This window comes from Acinonyx jubatus, chromosome B4 (genome assembly GCF_027475565.1).
Source record: "Acinonyx jubatus isolate Ajub_Pintada_27869175 chromosome B4, VMU_Ajub_asm_v1.0, whole genome shotgun sequence".
NCBI classification, from domain to species: domain Eukaryota; kingdom Metazoa; phylum Chordata; class Mammalia; order Carnivora; family Felidae; genus Acinonyx; species Acinonyx jubatus.
Genome location: NC_069387.1, coordinates 29,670,108 through 29,694,016, shown reverse-complemented (window position 1 = coordinate 29,694,016; position 23,909 = coordinate 29,670,108). Strand labels below are relative to the sequence as shown.

The following is a 23,909-nucleotide window of genomic DNA, read 5'->3' as shown; positions in this document are numbered from 1 at the left end:
CTCTCTCTCTCTCTCTGCCCCTCCCCTGCTTGTGCTGTCTTTCTCTCTCTCTCTCAAAAACAAACATTAAATATATTTTTTTTAAATAAATGCATTAGGCCTATACCTAAAAGATTCATATTTCTTGGTTATGGATAGCTTAGTGGTTTGTATCTTAGGTAAACTCTAGGACCTACTGAACAGAATTGTAGAGTTCCAACTAGGGTCAGTGCTCCCTGTCCATATTAAAATTCAACTCAATGTTGCTTTCACTGGTCGTGTCACTAAAAGGAAAACTAATCTGTGTCACTAGACACATTTTTCTTTGGCATTTTTTTTTCTTTTCACTTTTTTTTCAGAAAAGATGGGTAGCCATTTCAGGGTAAGGGACTTCCCCATTCCAGAATGAGTAATCTCACCTACCTGACACCATAGCGTTCTACTGTAATTAACCTGCAAAGAAAAAAAAAAAAACTTAAAAAAATGAGTATTTGCCAACTTTAGTTCCTGCAGCTCTGATTTGCAAACTACCTAGATCCCCACTGAATAATTACTAATTAATCAGGAGGATATTTTTAAAATTCTTGAAATTAGCACCTCAGGTCCTATAGTCTAAAGCAGAATTATTGCTTTATTTCTTTTTCCAAACAATGAAAAAGGAAACTTGAGGATTATGATTTTGTGACACTATAAGCCAGAGTCACTGCCTTTCTATAACTGGAAGTTGTACCCGGGGTGCTTCCATTGTACCAATTATGGGGGCTTTTGGAGAAAATTCAGCACTGCATGCTAAGAGTACTAATCCAACTGCACATCATTAAATCAGTTGGGTACATCAGTGGAAACACTTAACAGACTTAGTGATTTAAAAAAACATATTGTGGTTATCTATAAATTGATTTCTTTAATTCCATTATTGACAATGGCTTTCATTGATTGACTTTTGGTGGTAGTACTGGGGCAAGACCTACTGCCATCGCAAGTCGTATTTTTCAGAATAACAGGTTATTATGGTCATATTCTGAGACTTAGTCATGTGACTGATGGATCCCCCTGGGAGATAACAGTAGTTAGATTTCCTGCACTACCTGAACTACACAGTCTGTTTTGAGCTTGGTGACATACCTTTTGGAAAACAAAGCCCCCATTTACTTTTTGATACATTCATCTCTTTCCTTCTTATGCATTCCAACCTCACTTGGGAAGGGACATCAAGCCTGGCAAAGGTCATTACATTCATTACCTAATTTAACCCTCCCTATCGTCCTGTAGGTTAATCCTCATATGAGTTGTCCATTGTACAGGTGAGCAACAGAGGCTCACAGAGTTTGGTTAATACCTGCCCAAGGCACTCAGCTAGTCAGTGGCACAGTGTAAGGACTTGGATCACAGTTGTCCCAATTTGGCTAAATTGACTGCCTGATGGTCAGGCAGGTGGCACTTCCTTGCCTCACCGACCCCTGTGACACTTTGTGGGAGGTCAAATATAGTGACACATCTTGACAGACCAAAGGTGCCTGAGTGGTTCCTGAAGTTCAGAGCCCAGACCAGAACCCTGTTCTTCCTGCCCCAGATCTCTCCACTGGGCCACGTTATAAGAAGCTCAATTAACTTAAAAAAACTCAAAATTATTCCCTTTGGAGGGCCAAGAGGAGAGGAGCAGAGAGAAGAGAATATCTTTTTAGAAAAAAAAAAAAAAACAAACCTTAAAGATACAAGGATTTAAAATAAATAAGAAGGAAGTAAATGTGTCCAAAAAAACCCCTCTGTCACTTCCTGATGGCTTGACTTGCTATATAAACCCATCTTGAGACAATCCATACAAGTAATTCCTTTTTTTTTTTCCCTGAGAACAGTGGAAAGTTGGCAAGAAGTAAAAATTTTCTATGAAATAGGGAGGCGAACAAGTTGTAAATGATGTTAATATCTTCCAGATGGCACAGTTTTACTTGGGAACTGAGTTTATTGTAATTAAAGGCATGTGAATTTTTCTATAAATACTGAACTTTGCAAGTTTGACACTGAAAGACTCCATCACTTCTGGAGGATAGTTGTTTTAAGGGAGGTGTTCCTTCTCTTCCATTTAAAATGCATCATTGAATTTCATAATCTGAGTTAAATCATAGAAATGTTTTCCCATGTGAAGGACTCTTTTTTATCTTCCATTCCAATAAATCTTAATTACGAAGTGAGATTCCTCAGAAATGAGAAATTTTAACTCCAAACATTTTCTATTAATATTATGTATTTTGACCATTATTTTATACCACGTCTTGAATTCTTTTATGTATTTATTTTTAAATTAAGCTATTATCACTTTTCTGTCTCCAGACATATGTGTTGGGCAATCTTGGAAGTTCTGTTTTTGCTTCAAACAGGAGAGTCTGGCTCACTCCAGAACCCTGCTTTCCTTTTCCCTGCAAGCAATGCCTGCGGGCTCAGGGATCCCAAACCAGCAGCCAACATGACATGAGAACATTAAAATTGCTTCCATGATTGCTCCAATTTCCTAATCCCATCCTTAGTCTTACCCTGTATCTATTAATCTCTGCTCTACCAGGTGATGCAAGTGGATGATCCCTGTTGGCTTTGGTTTCTACTGTAGCTTCCAAGCCCCGTATGTCCTACCAGAGCTTGGTCTGTGTGGTAGGCAGAATTCTAAGAAGGGCCCCCAGGATCTTTGGCCCCTGGGATGCACACACCTTCTCCCAGTTATTCAATCAGCCATTAATCCAGGTGCTGCTACAAAGGGATTTTGCTGATTTAATTAAGTGGCTAAACCAGCAGACCTTAAGAAAGGGAGATGATCCTGAATGAGCCTGACCTAATCAAATGAGCCCTTAGAAGGGACTGAGCTTTTCCTGAAGACCATGAGGCATGAGTAAGGCAGATTTTCTGCTGTTGGCTTTGAAGCTGGAGAGGGCCACATGATGACAGGTGCAGGTGGTCTGTAGGATCTGAGAGCAGCCCCCAGCTGACAGCCAGCAAGAGAGTGGGGATTGCAGTCCGGCAGCTACAAGAAATTGAATTCTGCCCTGGTGGTGTGGGCTTTGACAAGGACACCAAGCTCAAGTTGAGAATGCAACCCTGCTGACACCTTGATTTTGGTCTTAGGTTGCCCCGAGCAGAGAGCCCCAGCCACGCCATGCCAGACTGCTGAACTATGTGACCTAATAAATATGTGTTGTTTTCGGCCCCTCTCTTCACGGTGATTTGTTATGCAGCAGCAGGGATCTGTCTATAACCTGCTGGACATTTATTATCTCATGTTTTCTCCTATGCTAGTCCTGACCAGCCACGGCATCCCTCGTAATCAACTGCCATCCCTTTGCATGGCTCCAGAGAGAACCATTTAATATCTCTTAATTTTACTCCAGTAAAACTTTTTTCTTTAACACTTTCTTTCTTTACTTTTGTAATGCCTCATTTCCTGGGACTGTTAACTCTCATACATATTATTATGTTACTATCTAGTCTATTAATCATCAGTTTTCAATAGCTGCAATAAAATTATGGATATTCATTATAATGACCCTGAGGCATCACAAAAGCTTAAAGATGAAAATTTTAATGTGTGAGATTAGCTTTATGAGTTTTACTATACTCTGATTATTGAGAACAAGTTATCTGACTACCTACATAAAGAAACCCTTACTATACTGAATCAGCAGAACCACCTTCTGGAAAAGATGCTAGGGAGACTGTATTGTGTTGGGATTTCCTGCAGAAGAATTATCTGGAAGCCTGTGGACAAGGGCAAGATTAAAATCTTGCAAGCCTTTGAGGAGGACAATGACAAGACAAAAGCGTTTGCAACAGTTTTTGTTCTAAGAGACGTAGGGGGTTGGCCTCCCATTCACAATCTGTAAAGTCAGTTACAGGAGGCATGGTTTGGCTGGGGTACATCCAGCAGCCACTAAGCAAAGCTACCTGTTCTCTTTAGCACCACCTACTTCCCAGCTCTGTGGCATGGGCGCAGCCAGCCGGCCAGGGTTGTCATCCCTGCCCTCTGGACCTTGAGCTCTGTACTGAGGAACTCCAGGGTAGAGAAATGGCAATGTTGATAAAATGCCACTCTCCTTATAAGTGAATGGGGTCACCACTATGTTGGGTAGCTCCGCAACTGAAATAATGCTCCCCCATGCCCGGACACTGTCAAGAGCATATCACTTAGTGCAACTGTTCGTAACCACATCATAAGTATAGCTATAGTCAGGCTATGGACTAGAAGTTAGGGGTGTATCAAAAGGATAACTAGACTTGGGGCATATCAGAAGGATTGCCAGAATAGAAATAAGGGAGACTGACTTTTAGAAAGTGTCAGCACAAGTTAAAACGAGGCTTAGCTTAAAGACTCATGTCCTACAATCCTACTTATAATACACAGAGTGCATACAGGAAGAAAAAAATATATATATATCCATATATATATATTATATATGAAAAAACATGTATCATTAGGAAAAGATATTTAGCATTATTTTAATAAGGGAAAATTACTTTATTAACTTAGAAACAAACATTAAAGGGGAATATGACAAAATATTAAACAAAACAATTTTCTGTCTATAGTATAAATTTAAAATTTTTGCCAGATTCAGAATGGCTTTCTTAGAAATTGGCACTTCATAGAATCAGCCAGCACAGCCCAGTTTCTCTGTCCCTCTGAAAATGTCAAGGGCTCTCTGGCCATGCCCAAGGCTCAGGCCCTCTCCTTGTCCTGAGTTTGGTGTGTTACTGCCTCCTTTCTGGGGGAGTGGCCCAGGCCGACTCCAGCTCTGGTGGCAGTCAGAGGGGCCTGCCTTTCCCACTTATCCATCCTGGGGAGTGCAGATAGGCCTGCATAATCCAGTCTCTGTGCCTGCCCCATCCTTACTGGAGTAATCTGTGTTCAGACCCCAGTGCCAGCAGTGGGGAGAAACCGAAATTTGAGCTGCTATTCGATAACACTCTAGCACCCTCCTCTGTTTCATCTCTATTTCCCTACTGCCCAGGCGGGGCTTGGGTTCTAGTCATGTGGTCCCTGAACATCCAGCCCAAGCAGGAGGACCAGGACCAGGACTAGAATAGCTCTGGAAGAGGCCCATTAAATGACCACCACCAATTCCACTGAAACTTTCAACCCACGTGACTCCCTGGAGGCCAGTGGCTCTCTCTTATCTCTGTCTATGTCTGTCTCACACATGCACACATGCACATAAACCTCCATACACACTGATATGTCTGTGTATATAGCTCTAGCACACTGTTAAGAAAAAAATCAATGAAATATTAGTCAGTGTGGTGGTTTTCTAGCAACAATGACCAGTTGAAAATGAATTATGAGTTGTTAATAAGTAATTCTAAAATAATAAGGTCATACCCATCCTCCACCTCTCAAAATATATGTATGAGAAAGAGTAACAAGAACAAAAATAGGAATCAAATTTGCCCAAAAGTAGGCAATGTCAAAAGGATGCAAATTTCTTCATCTGTGTCTCCCACCCAGTGCTTCCCCAGCTCTGTGCTCCCTCTGGGATGGTACCACCTGTTCAGTGCCTTCCTGGGATCATGGGAAAGACTATGTTAGATAGTACATCTGACAGCACTTTGTAACGTGGAAATTACCATACAAATGGCAAGTATTATTGCCAGTATCAGACACTATCAGATCACATCTGATTCATTTTAACTTTCTAATACTTAAAAAAAAAAAAAAAGCACACAGACTTTCATTGATCCAGTTATTTTTAAAAAAGATGAAGCCTTTGATTTATTTCCAAATAAAACCTCATAAAAAATAGTGTTTTCTGACCAAGAAATAAAAAATTATTAGCTAGGCAACAGGATATTGATTTGCTACTTTATATACAGAGAGTTAATGCTTTTCAAAATAACTTTTATTTGATTACAAAGAACACTTATCCATTGTAAAAATTTTGAAAAATACAGAAATGACTGAGGAACATAATCTCACTACCTGGAGACAATCACTTATTAATGGCTCTACATACTCCCTTCCATTTCTTTTTCTTCATATGATTAAGAATTGAGAATATACTGTATATAGGGTTTTATGCTCTTACTTTTCACTAATGATATCATTAACATTTTTCCTATGTTATAAAAAAATCTTTGTTGAATATGTTTTTAGTGGCTGAATAATATTCCATGATATGAATGTATATAAATTCCTTCTTGTTTCCTTCCTGCCTGCCTTATTTCCATTTTCCCCCATTATTCTAAATAAAACTTCAGGAAATATTTTTGCATAAATATTTGACATGATTCCAGATTATTTCCTTTGAATGGATTTCTAAAAATTGTTTTTACTCAATAAGAAGCTATGAACCTTATAAGCCTCTTCATATATCTTGATTAGAACATTGCAAGCAAGCCAGAACTTAGGGGTGAATATCATGTAAAATCACTCAGAAACACAGATACAGATACAGACTAATTGGCTTCTTCTAGCTCCATCATTGTATATTTTTATTTCCAAATCCTTCTCTAATGCTCTGAGAGTAAAGCTCATTCTCTGCTGGGGAATATGTAAGGTAATTCTTGGACAGCGGTGTAGTAATCGTTTACAGGTTGTTCAGTAGGAATAGCTATTAATGCCTTGTGCAAAATAAACCAAAGATCCAAAGAAACACATTTTTGCAGGTGAAAATTATGTTAGCCAACATCATTTCTCACTCTTGTTTATGATGTCAGGTATCAGATTTCTCCATTATTAATGTACACATGCACGTGGGGGCAGATCCTCTTGGAAGGAGATTAAAAAGACGCCACCACCTATAACCCCCCTTCCTAATCATACGAGAATGTCCAGAAGCTGTGAGGGGCTGGTACAGTAGCTCCCCCCGTACAGACAACACCCCGCAGAGGATTAGCTTTCTTCCCATTAGCGGGCTCCACCATGGAGAGTCAGGGGTCATTTGTACTCACCAGAGAAAACCCGACTTGAGTAAAGTGTGCTATTCGTCTCTTCAGCACTGCGTACCTATAAAGCCTCTGAAACCACTCTTTAGTGACTGAGTACATTTCTCATTTCCCATCCCTTCTCCCCCTACTTGGCGGTTTTCCTAAAGCCGTAATTCAAACTTCCCAAAAGAAAAAAAAAAAAAATCTCTGGGTAATCCTTTCAAGAATTCTTAGAAGGAAATCTTTATTCTTTTATCATTCTTATGGGAAACCTAACTCGTGATTAGTATTAGGACTCAGAATGTTTCACCACACACGTATACCCAGGTAGGGTGAGGGAAGGGGGAGTGTGGGGGCAAAACACCCTTTAGCTTAAGGAATTTGTGCTCCTGGGCCGCCTGGGGGGCTCAGTCAGTGGAGCATCTGACTTCAGCTCAAGTCATGATCTGGGTTCGTGAGTTGGAGTCCCACATCGGGCTCATTGCTGTCCGTGCAGAGCCCACTTTGGATCCTCTGTCTCCCTCTCTCTGCCTCTCCCCTGCTTGTGCTCTCTCAAAACTAAATAAACATTTAAAAAAAAAAAAAAACAGCTTGCTCTCCCAAGCCCGGGACACTCTTGAGAAGCGCCACCATAGTACCACACCCTAAACCGGGAACCATGGTAAAGTGTCTTTAAGTTGTAAAAGAGTTAGTTCCCAGTAAATGCAGGCTCCTTAAGGGAAAGCATTAAGGTAGGAGAGTTAAGAAAAAAAGTGGCAGGATGCCTAAAGGGGGAGAGCTTGGTTGTCCTCTAAATATTTAAAAAATTCACATGACGTTTACATTCCTGTGATAAGTGGACAGGATGAGGTTTGAGGAAGGGTTTCCCTGGCTGGGACCCTCCAGGCCCCTGCACAGAAAGACAGTGCGCTTTGGACTCAGAGGCAGCTTCCCTGTCACCTGGAGCATTCATGTTCTGGAGCAGGGCTCCAAACGGATGGGCATGTCAGCTTGCTGACCCCTCCTCTAGCTTCTATGCGTGGGCCCAGTTCCTGAGACACAGTTCCCGGCTCTCCTCAGGCTCTTCTCCAACGTGTGGGTTCAGCACGAGAGTCAAGCAAGTGGCCCGGCTTCCACCTGTGTAGGTCCCTGCCGTCATGACCAGGGATCTTGACATTCCAAGAAGTGCGGCGTTTGTCACACTGGAGCACTAACAGAGCAATGTGCAGCCGCCTGGGGGAGCGAAATTTGCAAACTCAGTAGCTCGGGCCTCAGGCCAATGCAGGCTGGGTGCGTTGCTGTGGTGACACATTTAGTCTCTAGGGAGGGATTGCTGGCATGCCTGCTGCATTCCTGGCACCACGTTTGCCAGCAAGAAACTTATGGAGTGGAACTGGTATCAACTCCAGAGGGAGATGCAAGCTGCTTTCTTAACTTCCTTGGCAGTACTACCCTTTGCAACTTGCGCACATAAACCCTCCTGAATATTTACATGAACTGCTATTTGTGACACTCTTTGGGGCCCTGTTGGATGGTGCTTTGAAGGGAAGTGCTAAAATGATAGCAGCCTTCCAGTTTATAAATGTAACTATTGTATCCCCGAATAATTCAATTTCCTAAAATTGGCATTTAACGATGCAATGACTTATCTCTTGCTGGGAAGAGATTCTAATCCCTCTCCTCCTGTTGAAAATAGCTTTTACTGTTGCCAAGAGGAGAGCCTGGTATTTACTATTAGAAGATATGTGAATTAAAATACTAGCTTCTTTCTCTGTTGCAACTCACTGGCACTATCTTAGCTGAGCTCTCTCCTACCTGGGAGGAAAGGCTCCTCACAGAAGTGCCCCCAGTTCTTAGGAAAGCCTGACCTACCTCCCTTATTTGTGCCTGGAAAGCAAAATGCACTAAGATTTGGCCACTTAGTATTCAGACCATGTCAAGATTCAAGTAAAAAGCCTATATTGCACCATCACCAGGCCAAACATAGCCAACAGTTCAAACCACAGTTAAATTATAAGCAAACGTGGGGCAAAACATGCAGACCTGTCTAGTCAATGAAGCAGTAGAGATAAAAGGAATTACTGCACAAATGCCAATGTGGAGGCTTAATGAATACAGAGATGGTGTCCTTTCCAGCTGCCCCCAGTTAAGTGTAAAAGGCCGTAAGGATTTTGAGCATAATGCTTTCTTCCTCCTCTTCCTCCTCCTCCTCCTCCTCCGCTTTTTCTTCTCCCCCTCCTGCTTCATCTTCTTTTAACATGCAAAGCATCTCCCAAGGTATTCAGAAATGAACAATTCTTCTGTGCATGTCCATAGTTTTGCAGAGGGGCCAGCCAATGATTACTACTGGAAACATCAGATGCAGCAAAGGAAATGCAGTTAATACAATAATTCACATATGTTAATGCTTAGTTCCATCAATGTCAGCTTTATTTTCTTCTTGATATACACAAAGCTGGCACACAATTTTAACTGATGAGGTAATGTCATTTTTAATTTAGAGAGCCTTAAGCTGTCCACTCTAACTAGTGATATCATCTTTGCAGTTCCCTCGTGAGACTTTATGTAAACATAAGTAATGTGTCCTGGACAGTTTGAAAAGAGATTGTTAAAGATGACATTGGTCATCATGAAGATTTCCCCCACTTTGATCTCTTTTAAATTGCCAGATACAGTTTATATTACTGCCATATTCTAGCCATTCCTGAAATTAATATATTCCAGGACTTTTGAACCAAGTCAAACGCAGAAATAAAATAAAGGTTTGAAATGAATGGACTGTAATGTTTTCATGTCAGTTCTAGAAGAAAAATGGAAGACAGCTCAGATTATCTGGATCCTAGGTGACTTGGTAAATAACAAGAGAGGAAAGGGAAAGGCACTAAGAGTATAACACCAAACAAACAAAACTCTTCCTATTTTTGAGGGGGAATGCTAGTTTGTTGGAGACGGCTCCCCACCTCTTGGAGGTAAAGAAGCATATGTGTTATCTCAGTACAATATTTAGAATAATATTTTATTGTGACTTCCTTTACCATTTGTCTCCTTAGTGTATTATTATTAAGACCGATTTTTTTTAAATCACATCACTTTGGTGACTTGGAGGGTGTCACATTTCCTTTTCAAGCAACAATATTCCTTTAAAGATTCAGGCTGGTGGGTATAAACACAGTAATTTTCCATTTTTAAATAAACCTTTTTCTTTGGAGAGATTATGTTCTGCAATTCAAGTACAGCTTTGGAGAAGATGATCTGTGTTTTAACCACTGTGGATACTGACAGAGTTTTTCCTAAGAAGTCTGGAGTTTGGTAGAATTGAGTTAAATAGTAAAGAATCTGTTTATTATTCTGTGGCCATATGTTTAGAGGGTCGCTCACAGAAATCAAAGTATTTTTCATGGAGAGCTCCAGCCAAGGAGACATTTTGGATTCATAAAAGAACTTCACAGTTTGAAAAGAATGCATAGCATTATGTATTGACACCCCACCACCACAGACAAAGGAACACAATTTAATAATAGAGAATTGTGCTCGTGAGATTTTTCTTTTTCTTGTTAATTGGTTACTTTAACTGACATTGTCTGCAAGTATAATGGACACCATTATTCTTAATAGTTCTGTGTTGCCAGATGATGTATACAGACATGATGTAGTCCATTTTGATTATTTCATTTTGCTAGATTTTTATCCCTCCATGTAATACAGTGGTGAATACAGATAGCACTGTTTTCCTAACAGACTATGCTGGATAATGCTACCTTCTAAATCACTGAAATTAAAAGGGCATTTCTCACTAACCTGCTGTCTCCTGTATTTATGTTAGGTATGACTACGTGGAGGTCATCGATGGAGACAATGAAAATGGACGCTTATGGGGAAAGTTCTGTGGGAAGATTGCTCCTTCCCCTGTAGTGTCTTCAGGGCCATTTCTTTTTATTAAATTTGTCTCTGACTATGAGACACATGGTGCTGGATTTTCCATACGTTATGAAATTTTCAAGAGAGGTGAGTGACTTCCTGCAGAACAAGTGTGGCTAAACGTTCATTACCATTGTTTGATTCCATGAATGACAAAGGGAAAAGAAGACAAAGGCATAATGCTTTGATCTTCTTGTAAAAAATTGCATATTCCCATTACAAAACTGTTGGAAAATACTTTAAACAAAGGAAAATTACCCAATGTATGGAAGAAGTCGTGTTTAAAGATTTTTTTTAAGTGGGTCACCTGGGTGACACAGGCGGTTGAGGGTCCGACTCTTGGTTTCGGCTCAGGTCATGATCTCATAGTTCATGAGTTTCAGCCGCACATCAGGCTCTGCGCTGATGGCGTGGAGCCTGCTTCAGATTCTGTCTTTCCTTCTCTCTGCCCCTCCCCAACTAGTGTGCGCGCGCGTGCGCTCTCTCTCTCTCTCTAATAAATAAATAAACTTTAAAAAATATTTTTAAAGTATTTCAGGACTCAAAATTGCATCATTTTAATGTGCTGACCAGTGTTTATAGGGTATATATTCTGTAAAACTCTCTAAGAGCATTTATTCTTATCTTTCTTCAAAAATAAGTGTGATCTTCTCTTGAAGTTTTATTTCTTTCATTCAAAATGTGTGAGTCTCCTTTATCTTAAAGCCATGTACATACATCCTGTTCCCTTTATTTCATTACAAAATTCAAAACTAGTATTTCCCAGGAAAGGGAAAGCAGTCTGCTGGTCTTAGAATTTCTAAAGCTGCTGAAGGAAGAAGAGTCTTTCTATTAATGTCTGTTAAGAAGAGGAATAGTTGGAGAAAGAATCTCTTGGAGGAAACAAAACAGTAAAGCTTTAAATGCCATTCCCCTTAGGAAATAAAGATCTTTCTCCCTCTAGGATATAATCACTTAGTAGTAATCTTCTGTTCAAATGGTATATATTGAGATGGATAGAATCTAACAATTCCTAGTCTCCCAGCCTTGAAGAATTGAATGCACATATCAGTCAATTGATAAACAATGTATCTTTATCCAGATGTCACTGTTTTTCACAACAGCTGGTAGATTCCTTTAATGTGTTAAATTTAACCTTCCGTTTTAGGTTGGCAGTAATGTGGTGGGTGGGAGTTCCAATTCAGGGACAGAGAAGCTTAAGATTTGAGTGTACTGTCCTAGAATAGGAGCTTTTTTTAATAGAAAAAAATCTAGTTACATCAATTACAGAGTCTCAGCGGCAACTGAGAATAACAAATAGGAGTCATTAGGAGTTTCTAGGAACATTGGTACAACTTCTTAAAATTTCAAAGAAATCTGCCATTGCCCCATACAAGTATGGATAGATAGAAACAATTCTGCAAACATTTGAATAAATAATAGTATACATATGACTTCAGTATGTACAGCTGACTACATATATACATATTTTCTTGTGTTGAAAGCTGTTTGACCTGTTGTAGAAATCATATTGTACATGTATGTATATGGACACACACACACACACGTATCTACATTTGCTCACTTACCGGCATATGGCACTATCAAAGAAAATAAGGTGTCAGAAAGGAATTTAGGAGTAGCCTTTCATTTTCAGTGTTTCTCAAAGATCTGAAGATAGTTGAAAGAGGAGAGAGAGAGAGAGAGAGAGAGAGAGATCTATAACTAAGTCATTGAGAATTCTTCATATTCCTTCCTAAAGAACTCAGCCCCCTATACTTCCATTTCCTCAGAGGTACTGTAATTTCCTTATCCTGATCTCCAACACCACCTTTGAAACTTGAAGCCTTATTTTTTCTTTCTCTTCTTGCCTCTCTACATCCAATATGGCTTCTAGTTCTTTTGAATTTACATCCAAAAGCCTCCAAGAGTCCTGCTGCCTTTCTGCAGTCACTACATTAAGTGAATAGGCCCAATTTGGGTTCTCCCTATGTTTTCTCATGCTACACACAGCTTCTCAAACAGTCATCAAGCCACTGTCCTCCAAATGCCTATGGCAGGTGTCCATCACCTATTGGGTTAAACCTCAATGTCCCATTGGGTCAAGCTCAAGGCTTGACATCAAGTACTCCCAACCTTCTCCAGCTTCAAATCCCACAGATCCACCCCTGGTTTCCTGCCTCGGATAGTGCACTGGGTAATGTCCAGCAGACCTGAATGTGAAGTTTAATTCTGCCTCTGACTATCAATCTGAATGTTCAGAGACTTGGATTCCTCATCTGGTAAATGGGTAATAGTATCCAACACAGGTTTATTGAGAAGATAAGTTGAGATGAAAACATGAGAAACATGTAGCCAGTGCCTGTCACCAAAGATGTGTTCAGTAAACAATGCTTATGGATGAAGCTGGTGCCATTAGCTTTCAGAGCCCTCGCTCTCTATCAGTTTATATTAACCTCCATGGAAACCTGGCTCTTTTCTTTCTTCTTCTCAAGAAGCTTTTTTTAATTCTTCTACTTTTTTTTCCTATGCATATACCCAACTTGTCCTCTACACATGTCCTCTACACACACATACACACAATATACACATAATGCATATTATGTATACACACATATATCCAAGTATGTTTCACTAACCATTTTGCTTCTTAATATTTTCAAATTTGTTCATATATGCATATTTTATTTCCCAACCAGATTGGTACCACCTGAAAAATGCAAAGAAAACATCTTTCCCCCCCTCACTGCATATACTATAGTCCTTACAGGTGTTTCATAGAAAGTCATTAGGGAATACATTTATGCATACATATACAGGTTCATGGATATTTTTTTTCCTCAAAAGCCATTTAATGATATTATAGAATCCATGAATCTCCTTTTTTTATTTTTGAAAACATACCACTTCTTCCAGAGTACAGCAATTTCAAGTTTCCTCAAAACACATAAATTATACTAATTATAGTTGGCCCAATAAATGAGTCTTTCACCTGTTGGCCTTGAGGTTTTCTGGCACTAGACTACAGTTCTAAGGAAATTTTAGGCCATTTCTGCATCCCTAAGGCTGCATTTCTCAAAGGCCACCTTTGCAAAGGTCAGTCAGCAAAGCCAGTCCCCACCTCTTCCCATGCTTCCTGGAGCCACCCTGGACACCCTAACTTTCTACCCAGGTCCTTCACTTTCCCCTTCTATGTGTCTTTTCCTAGATGGTGAAAGATTGGGCCATCAACTTGAAAATTATTCCTACTCACCTAAAACAATTTCTCCAGGAAACCCAAGCATCACTACCTATCACTCCTCCCCTGTCCTTCCCTTGGTCTGGGTTATCCAAGGGAAGAAAATGTAGACATTTTCTTTGCGTGTCCATGTGGGGAAGACATGGCATTTATTGAGAGCAAGACTGATCCCTTCACATGTTATTTGGTTATGAGTCTGGATTTTAATAATAATTCCAAGGAGACTATCTTAGCTGTTATTATTGTGTACCCTTATTGTCATTAACAATGAAGCGTGGCATTCTTACAGACACACAAGGTCCTCCAAGTCTTACAAATAAATCAAAAGCACAGTGTTCACTGGCGGCCAATGCCATGTGTCACCTCTCACAGCAGCAGCTCACTCATGCCTAGACACGCGGGGCTGCTCTCCCTCTCTCCTGTTTAGTGCTTCTGTACTCTCTACAGAGTTCCTTCACCCACTCCTGCCTTGCTCGTTTTTGGGAAGTGCTTGCTCATCTGTGGCAAACCTATGCAACAGTGAACAGGAAAAATATTAAAACAAATGTTGATGTTTACTGGAGGAAGTAGGAAAATACAGAATCTTGAAGTTTAAAGGGATTTTTTTCCCCAAATCCTAAAGCCCACCTCCCATTTGTTATATACAGAATCTGAAGACTGGGAAGGTTAGGAGGCCACTCAAGTTTACACAGCAGGTTAGCGGTAGAAGTAGGACTGGATCACAGATCTGGTGCTCAATCCAGTTCTCTTCTACTACTCCATGGAATTTCTCCAGTTTTTGTCACACTCCTTAGCAAACCTGGGCCAGCCTTAGTGAAAGCATTGAAATTATTTGATTTTGAAAGTATGCCTTTAATCCCTGTCATTTTTTCCTCTTATTAAATCTTGATCTCACCTGGATAATTTTACCTTTTTAAGAAGGAGAAAATATTAGTACCTGAATTGAACCCCACTGTCAGCTTTTCCTTATAAGGATCTTAAAAAAGCATCCCCCCCCTCCCACCCCGCACTGCCCCAGGGAGGAAGCTGGAGGTCTCCAGGGTCACTGCTCCTACATCTTAAAAATAAAATGAAAGAGATTCCAATATTATATATATATATATATATATATATATATATATATGTGTGTGTGTGTGTGTATATATGTGTGTATATATATATATATATATATATATAATTGTAAACTATAATGTCTTTGTAAATTAATGTCTTAAATTGGCAAAGTCCCTGTCATCTTAGAAGCCACCCATGAACTTAGAATATAAATGATACGGCACATTCTGTAATCTTCTTACCTGTAATTGACATGGTAAATGTCACATGTTATTAACTTTAACCAGAATCAAATAAGTAAGTATCTGAAGCCACCATGGTGAAGGATGAGCCACATCTGTGAAGGCTTTGGAAGGCATTTTAAGCAAGTCAGACCTCTAAAGGCCAGGTTTATTGTGTACATCTAGTAATTTTTATTCTTCTGTGTCTCCAGTGCCATGAACATCTAGTATGTACATGGAGAGCAAACAATTGATTTGTTTTCTCAAAAGCCTGCCAGACGCACTGAGGTGGAGATTCAGCATAGCAATTCTAAACACTAAAAATAGAGATCTGTTGGTTTAATTTAATCTGTATTGATGCCTACAGTGTTGCCTCTAGTACTTGGCTCTGTGGGAGAATATTTAGTTAAGAACACTCTCAACCAACCTCCTTATTAGAGCTGAATCCATGCATGCCATCACAGCGTGCCCATCAGTGAGACAATGGCCCAGGGAAAAAATTGTTGAATTGAACATTCCCAGGTTGGATCTTGAGTTTCAAGAGGATCAAGTCGTTGCTGATTCCCAGAGATCCTTAGGATCCCTTTGAAAATCATAGCAGTGGTGGTGGTGATAAGGGGTGAAGTTGATGTGCTCATATTCTTGTAGATGGGCCATTTTCAATGGTGTGGTGGATACCACCCCATTTGCTGCTGGACGCCATGAATCAAAATTGTGGTCATTCATACAGTCATAAGGTCAACTTGCACCATAGGTGTGTATGAGCTTGACCAATTTAAATTACAAATTACCATAATTTGTAAAGTGTTGAAAACCCTGAATAGTCACTAAAATTATACACTATAAATAGACACATTACACACCCACACATGTATGTTAAAAATAATTTTAGAATTGCACTGTATCTGATACATTGGGGAAGGCAACAATGTCAACATTGATATCAAGTGACTTCTAGCAACATGGCCTGTAATCACAGTTTATCGTGCCCTCACTAACAGCCACACTTTACCGGCACACCTGTGTCAACACCACTCAAAATGAGTCACTCACCCTGGATACATGTACGAATTACCTTTCACATTTAGTTTGTCAAAGAGGCATAGGTCACATCTGGCAGAGTTACTGAGTCACTGGTGTAGGAATCTGAAACCCAAACTCCCTCCACTGAATTCTCTCCCTCGCCTTTGTAAATGTTCTATTTCACCAATAAAGGGCTGTCAGCCTCAAGATTTAAAGATTTAAGCTTGAAGGGGCTATAATTATTTCTCTAGGGCTCTGTCGAGATTTCTGTAGCTTACTCATTCATTGTTCCCACATGATTTGATATTTGTCATTTTTTTTTCTCTGCAACAGCAGAAGTTTTTAAATTGCTTCACACAAATGGAAAACTAAGGTGAACACAATAAATCTGAACTTGACTTTCCATACCTATCACTCCTATAGTAAGGCTGAGTAATGAGTGATTTGGAAAGTGACTATAATCGTGAGCTTTTATTAGAAAGATATGCTGCCTTTACCCAGGTTATTTATTGGTGAAGTTGTGTGAGTGGGATTTTCACTTTGCTCTTTCTTTTCTTTTGCTTCTAGGTCCTGAATGTTCTCAGAATTACACAGCATCTAGTGGAGTGATAAAGTCCCCAGGATTCCCTGAAAAATATCCCAACAGCCTTGAATGCACTTATATTATCTTTGCACCAAAGATGTCAGAGATTATCCTGGAATTTGAAAGCTTTGACCTGGAGCTTGACTCAAACCCTCCAGGGGGGATGTTCTGTCGCTATGACCGGCTAGAAATCTGGGATGGATTCCCTGATGGTAAGAAGGGCAGGAAGCATCCCCAAAAGGGGAGAATCTGGGGGAAGGGCGCTGAGATCCTTTTACAAGTGTCATGATACATGCATCATTTTTTAAAAAAATAGTTCAGAAGGAGGAGATAAAACAAAGCAAAATGGTAACTCTCTTTATGAAGAGCAGCGATGAAATATTTGAGCTCAGAAGACAGTAATTATCTAGTCTAATTTCTTCAATTTATAGGTAAGGAAACTGGGGCCATGAACGATTATACGTGGTCTCATAGCTATTTTTGTGATAGAATTAGGACCAACACATGGTTTTCCTGACTAAAGTATTTGCCTCATTTCATTGACCTGCCTACTGGTCGTTAATTCACAGACCTGAAGAGATCAGTTAAGTCAAACAATTCACTTGACAAATGCAGAGACTAAAGACCAGAGAGGTTAAGTACTTGATACAATTTTAAGGGTGAAATGGCATCCATTATGCGGTTACCAAAAATTTAGAAATTTAGAAAAAGAAAGAGGATGTTTGGACATTACTAATTTAGACAGATTCCTTATCTGCTCCCTAGGGAATTTTTATCTTTGGCAATTTGAATCATCTCAGCACATCATCTGTATACATTGTTTTTATCATCTAAATTTATCCTACATTTTAAAATATATTTACTGAATACCTGCCATGTACCAGGCATTGGTCTAGCTACTTAGTAACAGAACAATCAAAGGTGGCTGCCCTGCCCCCCCCACCCCCCCACCCGGAATTTCAATTCTGCCAGGGGCCATTGGACAATAAACAATACACTTACAGATGAAAGAATTCTGTCCTTGGAATGCAAAAAGTGAGAACTTCTGTAAACAACAACAACAACAACAAAAATGAAAGAAAGGAAAGTAGAGTAGAGCAAAGGCATGAAAAGTACTAGGGTTAAGAGACAGGGATATTTAGGCTGAAATTTTAAATAAGGTGGTCAGGTTCGGCCTTATTACAAAAATGTCATTTTAGCAAAGATTTGAAGGAGGTAGGGGGCAGGGGGTGGCCATGTGGACAGCTAGATGAAAGTTTTCCATTTCTATCCTTGTGAATTAGAAGGTGAATGGCAAAAATACACACCCAAATCCTGAAAAGAGGGAGATAATATCAAATAATTTGTTGCAGCTGCATTGCTTGTCTTGTGTTTAGTCTGGTTTAATATTAAGATTTCTCTAGAGAACACACTCTACACAGATCAGAAAGGGCAGCTTGGAAGTTCTTACGAATCATGCAGTTAGAAATATGTAACCACCAATAAAATAGAGTCAGATATTATGATCAGGCTGGAGGAAAGAATATTTAAATACATATTAAATTGTAAATGAAGGGCAAGTATCATGTGAAAGAGATTGCCTTTGCCTTTGAAATGACATTAAAATTCTCAGCGTAATTCAATTTAGCTATGTTCCTCAACAGTAAACAGCAATGGAGATAAACTGGGTTTAGAGAAAGCTTATATTGTCATTGCAGTAAGTGGGTGAGTTATCATTGGTGTAGTTTCGTCTTTGCTCTTTTACTATATAAATAGGGTTATGATGATCTTATCGAAACTCCTTCATTAAGTAATGAGATTTGCCCAAACAGAGTGCTGATTGATTTCTAAGTATTCAATCTGATAATTAGGAAAACAATATTATAACAGTATTGTAATAATAGTTGGAACATTTAATAATGGGTTTATTTGTTCACAACCCAAATTTGCAGCCTTCCTTTCTAGAACTTACATTTAAATTGACATTTGAAAAGGAGGTCCAATCAACCAACTTATTTAGAATACTTTCAGAAAGAAGCACATTGTTATTAGTGTCAAGGGTTTTTCAAAGTAGTAATTTTCTGGCTCTAGAAAATCACTGAGTTGAAGCGAGGAACAATTAACAATAAGAGTTATCAGCCTTGCAATTCACTCATGTTTTAAACTACGGTGCACTTGACTTATTCCCAGAGAAAACTGGCCTTGGAATATGGAAACTGTGTTGTATATTTGTTAAAATTTACCTAGCCTTGTCCAGCCTACACCAGCATAACAGCTCTCTCCTTTTTAGGCAAAAATGACAGACTTCCCCTCCTGGGTTTGTCAGTGGCACTAGAAACATTTTTGTTATAGTAGTTCAACACATAACACATACAGTCCCTTGCCAGCAAAATTGCTTTTACTCTTTGATATCCCTTCCAAAAACAACAACCAGAAGGCGCTGAAGGCTTTTAACCATCAAGTGATTTTATGTTGCCTTTTATCATACACATTGAATTAGGTGACTATGTAATTGAAAGCGACCCATTGAATAGGATTGACTTTGAAGAAAAGCAGTTTACTCCCAAACTCAAGTCGAGGTATGCATTGTTGTGAATCACACATCTCTGTCTATCACTCCTTAAGCTCCAAGGATTCACAAGTAGCAACTCTGTAGTAATTGGTGGAAGTTTACATATGGTTTGTGAGCCATGAGCTGAGCACACTGCCCGGCCCTGGTGGATATTGCAAATGTTTGTGCTGTATTCTGGAGCCAAACACGAATGCTTAGCTCACACCACATGGGCACACATGAAGTCAGCTCTTCCCCCAGGCTTTAGCTGCTGTTGTTACCTACATTCCAAAAACTATCAACTATTTGAGGAGTAAGTTTCATGAACGCTAGATTGAGCTCTGTTTGGATTTTATTGACTTAATGTTTATATTAAAATTAACTTCTGGGGCGCCTGGGTGGCTCAGTGGGTTAAAGGTCCAACTTCAGCTCAGCTCATGGTCTCATAGTCCATGGGTTCAAGCCCTGCACTGGGCTCTGTGCTGACAGCTCAGAGCCTGGAGCCCGCTTTGGATTTTTTGTTTCCCTCTCTCTCTCTGCCCCTCCCCCGCTCATATGCTGTCTGTCTCTCTTAAAAATAAATAAAAGCATTTAAAAATAAAAAATAAAATTAAATTAAACTTCTAAAATAGAAATGATATAAACATAAAATTATAAACATTCCAAAATGTAAATGACATAAATGTGCAATTTTTTTTTTCTGGGGAAAAGTTGCCAAGTCCAGATATTCTCCAACAAAAAGTTTATTATTGTAGGAAAACAATACCTGGTCTATTTTGTACTTTTTCGAAGTGATTACCTTTTTTGTTTAGTTATTCAGAATGCCTCCTTTTGAAAGTCTGTCTTTATAGCAGATTGCTGCCTTTTTTTTTTTGCCCCCCACCATAGAAAGGGAACAGGAGACCAAACTGTCTCATTCTGAGGTGAGAGATTGGAGAGATTAATTATTGGAGAAATTAATGGAAAAATACAAATAACAGAGTAATGCCATTCCCAGTTGCAGGTATATCTTTTAAATAGCATAAATACTTTATTGCCTTCACACCTGGAAAGATATGGTCACTATGCACCTACTGTCCCCCCAAGAGATTGTTTAGCACATATTGCTTACTTAAATTCTTCAGTAATGCAATTGCTGAGTTCCACTTCTGTTTTTGTGAGTTTCCATTCATCTCCTTGGCCTAACGGAAAGAGGAAATCCAATAGCTGTGTTCATGTAAATACACAAATGAGCACATGCATGAGATAGATAAGTACTGTGCCCACTCTTGCTCAGATCAATATTGCATTAGCTTGCTAGGCTAAGGTCTCGCTGTTGTTCAGGAAAATTCAATACTTCTTTGTCTTATAGTCGAAAAAGCCTTTTCACTCTCATATCTTGAGGGCTCCTAAAGAGAGTTGCACACTGCTATCCGGGGGCAAGGTTCTAAAGGACAGAAGGCAGATTTACCCGGCATGTCTTAAACATTATAAACCAGTGAGTCATGGAGACTCTCTAAATTATGAGTCTGCATTAGACAAGTTCTCTTCTGTTTGCTCTTTCAAAGAGACTCCCCCTCCCCGCTCCCCAGAGGAATGGGGTGGTGGGGGGAGGGTGGGGAATCTGCAGCCAGAGCTTAAGGGGTTGAGTGTGGCTTCCCTTGTGCACTTGTATTCTTGGCGGGTCAATGGCTGTGGTGATCAGAGACCGGCTCCAAGGACTAAGGCTGTAAATGTTTGCCCACAAGCTAAAGAAAAAGAAAGTTATGAAACCACAATAATGGAATTTAAATGAGGGGAAAAAGTGAGAACCTACGAATGGACTCTAGGCCTCTCATTAAGATTGTAAATCAGAAATGGGATTCTTTTCAAGGAAAGGAAAGACCGGAGTTTATGGCTCTAGCTCGGTGTTTTCATGCATATGTCATGGGCAACTTTGTGCTCCATAGGGAAGAAAAAAGTGTTGAATTCATTCAGAATGATGAAAATCTGCCAAAGGACTAGCACTTGTAGAAGAAGCTGAGGCTCAGATTAAAGCTCAAGAGAAACAAAACTGCGAGTTTCATCTCCTGAGATGCTCTCTTCTGCCAACTGGGAAACCTGATAGAACAACATTTTCTTCCCATAACAGAGTCCCTGTTCATGACCATGTCATGCCCTGTAGATAATCTGTATCAATTCCCCTAATGGGCCAGGGTCCTTGTTTTCTTCATAATAAAGCAGGCTACACACACACACACACACACACACACACACACACACACACACAATGTTTGGTTGCTGGAGAATGAGGAGTTACAGTAGAGAAAACTCTTTAAATTCAATCACATCAATTACTATGAATGCATGGAGAAGTTATCAGATATTCGAAGTAACCATTTTTCACTAACTCAAATGTGGAAACACTTTGGTTTAGTTGTAGTTTTAGGTTTGCTTTGTTTTAAGAGGGCCAGCCAAGAGCTGAAAACCTGTCAGCCAAGGATTTGAGCACTCCGAAAAGCAGGGTGCTTGGACTAGCCAGCTGCCTACTAGGAACTCAGTGGGTAGGTGAGGCTCCAGGGAGATCAGTTCTTATGAGACTCACTTTTCCAATCACATTGGAAGCTGCTTCTAGTCTTCATCAGCTGCTTTCTGCATCCAAGCTCCACACACGGGCCTTGGCGCACCAAGTCCCTTCTGTAGGCCCATCCTTCCAGAGAGGGGTCCACCCACTGTGCTTCCTTGAACAAAGCAATAACTCTTAGTTGAAATGCAGAGAACCATGGATTTCTTGGAGGGGAAAATGGTCCACACCAGATTGTCCTTCTAAGCCCAAACCATCTGCTATGTTTTTACCATATGTGCAATGGAAAAAAAAAAAAAAACAAAAAACAAAAAAACTAGAAAAAAGGGGATTTTTTTTTTCCTTGCTGATGATCTGGACAGGGAATTGGAGAGATTCTCCAAGCCCAGAGGGCTTGTGCACTGTCTATGTGGCAAGTTGCAATTACTAACTGCCAAGGTTTATCTAAAAGCACTTCAACAAAGGGGTGGCCAGTTTAAGCCCAGTTGCAGTTTGACATATCACAAATTAATCAGTGTTCCCAATTTTTCACTGCCCCAGGTACTACTTTTTTTCCTGATGTGCACAGTCAAATGGCTCCTTTGGGCCATCTTTTAGCCACAGGACCTAAGTGCAATGTGGTCACGTCTCTTAAGTTTGGGAGAGAAAAAAAACAGAGAAAAGTCAGATGCATTTTCTTTTCATTTTGTTTACAACTTATTATTACGTATAAATTATTGGTGTCTGTAGCTTCTAATTTTTTTAAGTTGTTACAATTATAAATTATCCATTAGATAGAGCCCTGCCTGTGATGTTCATCATAATAAGGCTCCAGAACTAAAAGATGGAATGAAGAGGGAAATTGGGGTTACTCAATGTTGGATCAGATTCCTGGCACTGGTCTGGTTGCATCCGGGACCAGTTCCCTGGATCTCCTCATAGAGGGGGAAAAGTGAGTAAGGCAGCTTCCAGAACCCTTGGTGATCACAGCCTAGCTGGAATCTTTCAGCACTGGGTAGTGTGTGCAGTTTGGTCCTGGAGATGAATGTCAAGGTGACACTTGACAGCCCAAATCTCATTCACTGCAGATGAAGCAAGCATTTTGATTCTGTTCCTGAAAACAATCCTGCTCAGTGGGGAATGAGGTTATATGCCTGTTATTGCCCTTCTAAGCACACTTTATATCCCTCTCCACAAACCTGATCCAATATGTTCACAGTGAACCAATTAACCAGGGAAGACTTGCTTTGGGTAAGAAAACACTTCTGGGTTCTGCCGGGACCCATGTTTGCAAACGGTCATTCTTGCATCTGCGGTGGAACAAAAGATACTTTAATGTTCTCTGCATTTCTCCCTTTCTAGTTGGTCCTCACATTGGGCGTTACTGTGGACAGAAGACACCAGGTCGAATCCGTTCCTCCTCGGGCATTCTCTCCATGGTTTTTTATACTGACAGTGCAATCGCAAAAGAAGGCTTCTCAGCAAACTACAGTGTTTTGCAGAGTAGTGTCTCAGAAGGTCAGTATTTATTCACCCTGCAAAGCCCTGTGGTAAACACTCCATGTTATTCCTCCTCACACATCTGTGGCCACATGAAACACTAAAGAAATGGTTTGCGAATTGGAATGTCAAATATTTATTTTTCTCTTTTAAATGGTTTTTTGGATATCAATAGGAAGAACTGTTTGGTGTGCTTTCTTAAGGAAATTGTGGATGAGAAGGCTGCTTGTGAGCCTCTGAAATTATGGGAGAAAGTGGGAAATGACAAAACAGTGTCCTGAAACAACGAACTATAGCCAGACCCTATCTGGCACCCTTGAATGTGTACTGGGCTGAGAATCATAAAAGGACAGGCATTGATCACAAGGGATAGGAACAAATCTGCCATAGTTTATTGACAAGGCAGTCTTACAGAATAGATGACACCTGGTGGATTGGTTTGTGAAGACACCAATGGAAGCCATTTGTTTTTTGTTTTT

The 23,909-nt window shown here is 39.9% G+C and overlaps 1 protein-coding gene across 4 annotated transcripts in view; it reads left to right on the top strand.

The window, feature by feature from the left end:
• Nucleotides 1–23,909, top strand: part of NRP1 (neuropilin 1) — a 137,497-nt gene that overhangs the window by 45,157 nt on the left and 68,431 nt on the right. For all 4 annotated transcript variants that reach the window (XM_027073773.2, XM_027073772.2, XM_027073771.2 and 1 more), the window contains exons 3-5: nucleotides 10,688–10,869; nucleotides 16,864–17,091; nucleotides 23,293–23,448. In XM_027073773.2, coding sequence (XP_026929574.1) covers nucleotides 10,688–10,869; nucleotides 16,864–17,091; nucleotides 23,293–23,448 — 566 coding nt within the window. The remainder of the gene's footprint in view (nucleotides 1–10,687; nucleotides 10,870–16,863; nucleotides 17,092–23,292; nucleotides 23,449–23,909) is intronic.